The sequence below is a fragment of the Oncorhynchus keta genome, unplaced genomic scaffold (assembly GCF_023373465.1).
Source record: "Oncorhynchus keta strain PuntledgeMale-10-30-2019 unplaced genomic scaffold, Oket_V2 Un_scaffold_2010_pilon_pilon, whole genome shotgun sequence".
In the NCBI taxonomy this organism is placed as follows: Eukaryota; Metazoa; Chordata; class Actinopteri; order Salmoniformes; family Salmonidae; genus Oncorhynchus; species Oncorhynchus keta.
In genome coordinates, this window is record NW_026290854.1 from 351008 (window position 1) to 358875 (window position 7868).

The 7868-nt window shown below is 44.0% G+C and overlaps 1 protein-coding gene across 12 annotated transcripts; it reads left to right on the forward strand.

The window, feature by feature from the left end:
- Nucleotides 1-955: 955 nt before the first annotated feature.
- On the forward strand, nucleotides 956-7343 carry LOC127928023 (uncharacterized). Of its 12 annotated transcripts, none has more exons than XM_052514925.1 (4): nucleotides 956-1126; nucleotides 3693-3885; nucleotides 4354-5973; nucleotides 6675-7343. In XM_052514925.1, the coding sequence occupies exon 3, from the start codon at nucleotides 4657-4659 to the stop codon at nucleotides 5947-5949; it is 1293 nt and encodes a 430-aa protein (XP_052370885.1). In that variant the 5' UTR covers nucleotides 956-1126; nucleotides 3693-3885; nucleotides 4354-4656; the 3' UTR covers nucleotides 5950-5973; nucleotides 6675-7343. The 12 variants fall into 12 exon arrangements, 1 of the variants encoding a protein (XP_052370885.1); XR_008130046.1 differs by lacking the exon at nucleotides 6675-7343 and adding an exon at nucleotides 6344-6402 and having other exon boundaries at nucleotides 958-1126; nucleotides 4354-6076; XR_008130035.1 differs by lacking the exon at nucleotides 6675-7343 and adding an exon at nucleotides 6344-6405 and having other exon boundaries at nucleotides 959-1126; nucleotides 4354-6276.
- The last annotated feature ends 525 nt before the right edge of the window (nucleotides 7344-7868 follow it).

A 7868-nucleotide genomic window follows, 5' to 3' on the forward strand; every position in this document is an offset into this window, starting at 1 on the left:
TATTACCCAGGGCTTCCAACTGGAGCAGGGTTCTCATTGAGGTCAGTATTACCCAGGGCTTCCAACTGGAGCAGGGTTCTCATTGAGGTCAGTATTACCCAGGGCTTCCAACTGGAACAGAGGTCTAAGACACTGCATCTCAGTGATGTGTCACTACAGACAACCTGGATCAAATCCAGACTGTATCACAACCCGCTGTGATTAGGAGTTCCATTGTCCAGTTAAATAAAGGTTAAATAAATACATAAATACCCTTTGAATTCACTATAATAGAAAAAAGTAAAAGTTTCGCCAAAACCATGTAGATACCAACTCATCCTCATTGCCGCCCATATAAATGTGCCTAAATTTAGGCTAATGTTTATATGTGCATTATACACTATGTTCTGGTAGAAAAAATCAGATTACAGTATAATGCTTCTATTGGTGCCAACCCCAAAACAATTTAATGTCATCATTAACAAACAACTTCCGACACCCATTTCTACCTCATTAGCTATGTCACCAGTTTATTTGAAAGGGAGTTAGCATTATACCCCCAAAAAAAAAAAATTCAACCAGAAAATGACAACTTCTAAATATTACTAAATATTACGAAAATAGCTGAATAAACACCACATTATAGGCCCATTAGATAAATATTAAAACATTTCATTTAAAAACAATTAGATTAGATCATTACATAAATTATGACGGATTTGACGGATCAGCTTCTTTGAATGGGTGACAGTGACTGGGTCCTTGTGCTACACCCTGTGGGGTTCCATTGATCTGTTACCGTAGCTACACTGTATGTATCTCTAGCAATGAACACCACAGTCAAACGTTGACTTTCTTCCTCATGTACACAGGGTCTTGTTGTTTTTCTGTGGAACAGGAAGAAGCAGTTGAGTTCCATGATAGCTACAGCACACACACACACACACACACACACACACACACACACACACACACACACACACACACAGGTACAGACATGTAGCACACTCAGCTGTTCTGTATAAAAGACCATCCCTGGCTGTAGGGAGAAGCAGACAGACAGAGAGCAGGGAGAGACAGACTTCATCACTGACTCCAGATCTGAGGAGAAACTCATCTGAAGAACCACTCACACCGATGTAAAGAGGTGAGTGGATTTACAACTGGGAAAGAACAGAAAGAACCAGACCTGTAGACTGTCTGCTCCTCATTAATACCTGACATGGCACCATTTAGATCCAGAGGAAACTTTGTCAGATTTGTGACTTTGCAGATGTTTTGAAAATGTACATTTTTTTTAAATCTCATAATTGTCATTCAATTCTACTAACCAAACAAAGGTTTGAGTTGTCACTCAAAAAACTCTAAAGGTAAACACTACATTTAATCTCCCAATATTCTTTTGAGTATTTTGGTTCACGTGTGTGTGCGTGTGCGTGCGTGTGCGTGCGTGTGTGTGCGTGTGCGTGCGTGTGCGTGTGTGTGGTGAGAGAGAGAGTGTATATGTGCTCGTCTCAGAGATTGTTTGACACAAGTATTTATTTTGATAACTATTTTATATTTTTTAGTCTCAAAAGACCTTAAATCTTAGTCACATTTGAATAATTTCATCCCTCATTAGTTTTAGTTATTATCAGTTGAAGAAAACTCTGGAGAGTCTAGTTGAATCACATACATTTTGTTTTCATGAAATAATTCATAATAACCTTTTACTTACATCATGTGCACACTTAGATAGCCTTGTCCTACTAGGCCTACTATCGCCTCGTATACCATAGCTGGCAAACATTGTAACCAATGGCAAGCCATTATTAACCATACAGGAAGTGTATCCAATGGCAAGCCATTATTAACCATACAGGAAGTGTATCCAATGGCAAGCCATTATTAACCATACAGGAAGTGTAACCAATGGCAAGCCATTATTAACCATACAGGAAGTGTATCCAATGGCAAGCCATTATTAACCATACAGGAAGTGTATCCAATGGCAAGCCATTATTAACCATACAGGAAGTGTATCCAATGGCAAGCCATTATTAACCATACAGGAAGTGTAACCAATGGCAAGCCATTATTAACCATACAGGAAGTGTAACCAATGGCAAGCCATTATTAACCATACAGGAAGTGTAACCAATGGCAAGCCATTATTAACCATACAGGAAGCCTTGTATCCAATGGCAAGCCATTATTAACCATACAGGAAGTTCTGTAACCAATGGCAAGCCATTTTAACCATACTGTGAAGTCTTTACTAGATCCACCAATGGCATTGCAAAGTCTCCGACCCATTCTTAACCATACAGGAAGCTCTCTCTTCTGTAACCAATGGCAAGCCATTATTAACTTTCCATACTGAGGAAGTCCTCAACCATCCTTTGATGGCAAGCCATTATTAACCATACAGGAAGTGTATCCAATGGCCGGGCAGCCATTATTAACCATACAGGAAGTGTAACAATGGCAAGCCATTATTAACCATACAGGAAGTTGCCATCCAATGGCAAGCCATTATTAAAAAGGAAGTGTAAAAAAAAATGGCCCAAGCCATTATGAAACCATACAACAAAGTGTATCCCCTCCTCTCTTCTCCAGAATGGCAAGCCATTATTAACCATACGTCCCTCCCGTCAGAGAAGTGTTGCAACCAATGGCAAGCCATTATTAACCAATACAGAAGTGTCCAAAACCAATGGCAAGCCATTATTAACCAGTATTCAGGAAGTGTAACCAATGCTCTCAGCAAGCCATTATTAACCATACAGGAAGTGTATCCAATGGCAAGCCATTATTAACCATACAGGAAGTGTATCCAATGGCAAGCCATTATTAACCAAGTACAGGAAGTGTAACCAATGGCAAGCCATTATTAACCATACAGGAAGTGTAACCAATGGCAAGCCATTATTAACCATACAGGTTGAAGTGTAGACCAATGGCAAGCCATTATTAACCATACAGTGAAGTTCCTGTAACCAATGGCAAGCCATTATTAACCATACAGGAAGTGTATACTAATGGCAAGCCATTATTAACCATACAGGAAGTGTATCCAATGGCAAGCCATTATTAACCATACAGGAAGTGTATCCAATGGCAAGCCATTATTAACCATACAGGAAGTGTATCCACCATGGCAAGCCATTATTAACCATACAGGAAGAGTCAATCCACCTTGGCACCCCATTATTAACCATACAGGAAGTGTAACCAATTCAAGCCAAGATTAACCATACAGGAAGTGTATCCAATGGCAAGCCATTATTAACCATACAGGAAGTGTATCCAATGGCAAGCCATTATTAACCATACAGGAAGTGTATCCAATGGCAAGCCATTATTAACCATACAGGAAGTGTATCCAATGGCAAGCCATTATTAACCATACAGGAAGTGTAACCAATGGCAAGCCATTATTAACCATACAGGAAGTGTAACCAATGGCAAGCCATTATTAACCATACAGGAAGTGTAACCAATGGCAAGCCATTATTAACCATACAGGAAGTGTAACCAATGGCAAGCCATTATTAACCATACAGGAAGTGTAACCAATGGCAAGCCATTATTAACCATACAGGAAGTGTATCCAATGGCAAGCCATTATTAACCATACAGGAAGTGTGGTGGGAAATGTTGTTGTCTGAAGAGAAAGCCTTGCATTGTACATCTTGTGCTTGTTCTCTCTCACTCTATTGTGGTTTGTGCAGGTGACTGTGATCTCCTCATACCAATTGGCAGAACAGCCCAGTTCTGGCATCACAAACAGGATGATTGATTCTGCACATTCTATGGGAAGGCGTGAGGGAATTTCTCATCTGACGAAAAGATGACTAGGACCCGCCCAGACCATAGGAGACATATCATAAGTGAACAATAGAGGACACATCTACTGACTTTTCAGTAAGTTAATTTAAATGAATTTGTATTTAAAAAGATGTAAAAAAAATAAAAAAATAAAAATAAACCTTAAAAATGAAGTAAATGGAAAAATACCATAGTCTTAGAGAGAAGGCTAAAGACGTGGGCAGGAATATCCCCGTTGTCTATAGGCATTGACGTGTAGTGTCTACGTGGTCTGAGAGCCACTGGTAAATAGTAAATAGCGCACGGTGTTATTATATATGCATAGGAATTAGCTGCAAGAGAACCGTTGAAGATACAGATGGAGTAATACTGGGTGTGTTTGGGCACTAAGGGAATGTGGATGTGTGAGTATGGAAATTACATGTTAACCCTTCAATGCTTCTCCCTAAAGCAGATGCCGGTGAAGACCATGTCTGTGACCTAGCCATTGCCGTTGACTGTAGCCCTAGGTTGGACTTGAGAGACACCACGTTAGACTAATGACTAATACACCTTTTCCCCCAGAACAGGTTGTCCCTGCAAGAAACGGAGGAAGACATGGTAGAGAATTGTGTCCCCCCTTAACAGTGTTCTTAGGACTCGTTTCCCACGGGTAAAGGCGTCTTTGCCGAACCTAGCAGGTGGAGCTGAACACTGTTTGAACCCAGGTCATTCCGTGGTGGTCAAAGACTTTCAGGAGAAAGAGTTGGAACGACGCCCGTCGATATCAAGTTCTTCAAGACCACCCCCCCACTGCGGTGAAGGTTGCTGAGAGAGATACCTGGATCCACGCGTCGCACTGCAGACGAGCTCCTGATCCAGGAGAAGATGAAGCCTTGCCAGTCCCGGCGGTGCCGTGTGGCCCTCCTCTGCTTTAGCACAGGAATGCTAATAGGAACAGTAGGCTGTCTTCTTGTAGGAAACCCGACAGAGGGTCAAATGAGTCCTGAGCCAAAGGGGCAAACACAGGCCTGGAGTAGTGGCCCAGATGTAGATGGTCACCGTAGAAGGAGAGCCCTGCTGGGCCTTCACAACCACGAGGACAATTTGTTCTTATCTAGAGCACAAATGGTTGCCAACCTGACATTCAAAGGAAAGGACTGTTGGGTGTGTGGGTTGAGTCCGGTGAAGGTAGGGGCAGGCTTCCCCCTTGTAGGAGTCCCGATAGGGGTGAACTTTACTATAGCGTTGGCAGGAAAAATACCTTTTTACACTATGACCAACAATGTTAAGGTATATAATCAACCCAATGTATTCTGTTATGTGAGACCTGCTTATGTTTCACTCCCACCCATTTCAGTGGCTGGGGTGACGACTGCCCCTTGGTGTATTAGGGGATATGGAGATCACTATTTGGGGGAATTCAAATGTAATTGTACAATGAATATTAATGGATCAAATGCTTGTAATTTAAAGGTGATACAGGAGAATGGTCAGGTTGATAAGGAACCGTTTACAATTTGGTTTGACAAACATAGAACAACTCTGAGAGGAGCCCCTAATGGCACCTACTGGCTGTGTGGTAAGATGGCTTACCATAGCCTTCCCCTGAACTGGGGAGGTACTTGTACTGTTGGGTTTGTGGTGACGGCAATGAGAACCGTTCCAAACAATGACCAGAATCTGAAGGCTCTCTTTAGAGACTACAAACCTCCTGGGACGAGGAGAGATAAGAGGTCTCTGGCTGACGGCACTCACACTCAGGCACCTGCCTCCAGGTTCTTTGACGGGTTTTTCCCTGGGTATGGAGTTGCCGGTGCCCAAGACCAAATTCGTGATATCTCTAGACACGTGGAGAAAATTGGCAATGCTACTCGAAATGCCCTGGAACAATTGAATGGGGAACTAAAAGAATTGGCTGAAATGACTCTTCAAAACAGAGAGGCTCTTGACTATCTTTTGGCAGCTCAAGGGGGCACTTGTGCAATCATTGGCGATGAATGTTGTACTTTTGTCCCAGGTCACTCTTCTAATGTGACTGATCTTGCCCAATACATTGCCACTGTTGCTAAAAATTATTCCCCACAACTAGAGCGGACGCTTGCAACTTGGTTGGAATCCCTGTTGGGAAGTTGGGGATCTCATATTGACCAATGGGCTGCAGCGTGTGTTTTTGCTTAGTCTGCATAATTGTATTATTAACAGGCTGTAAGGCTATCTAACAGGCCGTAAGGCTATCTAACAGGCCGTAAGGCTATCTAACAGGCCGTAAGGCTATCTGACAGGCCGTAAGGCTATCTGACAGGCTGTAAGGCTATCTGACAGGCTGTAAGGCTATCTAACAGGCTGTAAGGCTATCTGACAGGCTGTAAGGCTATCTGACAGGCCGTAAGGCTATCTGACAGGCCGTAAGGCTATCTGACAGGCTGTAAGGCTATCTGACAGGCTGTAAGGCTATCTAACAGGCCGTAAGGCTATCTGACAGGCCGTAAGGCTATCTGACAGGCTGTAAGGGCTATCTAACAGGCTGTAAGGCTATCTAACAGGCTGTAAGGCTATCTAACAGGCCTGTAAGGTAAGGCTATCTAACAGGCTGTAAGGCTATCTGACAGGCTGTAAGGCTATCTAACATGCCTGTAAGGCTATCTGCTATCTAACACATGCAGGCTGTAAGGCTATCTAACAGGCTGTAAGGCTATCTGACAGGCCGTAAGGCTATCTAACAGGCTGTAAGGCTATCTGACAGGCTGTAAGGCTATCTAACAGGCCGTAAGGCTATCTGACAGGCCGTAAGGCTATCTGACAGGCCGTAAGGCTATCTAACAGGCTGTAAGGCTATCTGACAGGCTGTAAGGCTATCTGACAGGCTGTAAGGCTATCTGACAGGCTGTAAGGCTATCTGACAGGCTGTAAGGCTATCTAACAGGCTGTAAGGCTATCTAACAGGCTGTAAGGCTATCTAACAGGCTGTAAGGCTATCTAACATGCTGTAAGGCTATCTAACAGGCTGTAAGGCTATCTAACAGGCTGTAAGGCTATCTAACAGGCTGTAAGGCTATCTAACAGGCTGTAAGGCTATCTAACAGGCTGTAAGGCTATCTAACAGGCTGTAAGGCTATTCTCCCAGTCTAATACGGTCTCAGCAGCACTCGTGTTTAATGCTCTTCAAGAGGATGGTGAGTTGCCGATGCTGGATGAGCTTCCCTTTCCCACTGTAGATTGAGACGATGAGTAATAACTGAAGGTTGTTTTTGTTTGACAAGTTTAGAAGGTTTAAAGTTGAGTTAATCATCTATATTAACACCATTGTGATAAGAGCTATGGAAACAATGGTTAAACATTGAGCTACAAATCCCTTGTGTGTGTATTTTTTGATAGATTCACTCTCGTTGATAGAAGTATGAAATGAAGCATGTGTGTAAGTGTATGAAGCACGTCTATCGTTGTCTCTGATTGGGAACCATACTTAGGTGGCTTTTCCCCAACTATATGCACCTGACAGAACTGTTCGTTGTCGTTTTGCTCTTTGTTATTTTGTTTCAGTGTTCAGTTTAATAAATAATCATGAACACGTATCGCGCTTTGGTCCACTTCTTCACGCAACGACGAGCGTACAGAACTACCCACCACAAGCGGACCAAGCAGCGTGGTATGGAGGAGCAGAGGGTTCAGGACTCCTGGATACTGGACGGAAAGGGACCCTGGAGACAGGCTGGGGAGTATCGCCGCCCGAAAGAGGAACTGGAGGCAGGCTGGGGAGTATCGCCGCCCGAAAGAGGAACTGGAGGCAGGCTGGGGAGTATCGCCGCCCGAAAGAGGAACTGGAGACAGGCTGGGGAGTATCGCCGCCCGAAAGAGGAACTGGAGGCAGGCTGGGGAGTATCGCCGCCCGAAAGAGGAACTGGAGACAGGCTGGGGAGTATCGCCCCCCGAAAGGGACCCTGGAGGCAGGCTGGGGAGTATCGCCACCCGAAAGAGGAACTGGAGGCAGGCTGGGGAGTATCGCCGCCCGAAAGAGGAACTGGAGACAGGCTGGGGAGTATCGCCGCCCGAAAGAGGAACTGGAGACAGGCTGGGGAGTATCGCCGCCCGAAAGAGGA

Bases quoted from the DNA above. Each gene is read 5' to 3' on its own strand.
- LOC127928023 (XM_052514925.1), top strand. From the start codon at position 4,657: ATGAAGCCTTGCCAGTCCCGGCGGTGCCGTGTGGCCCTCCTCTGCTTT.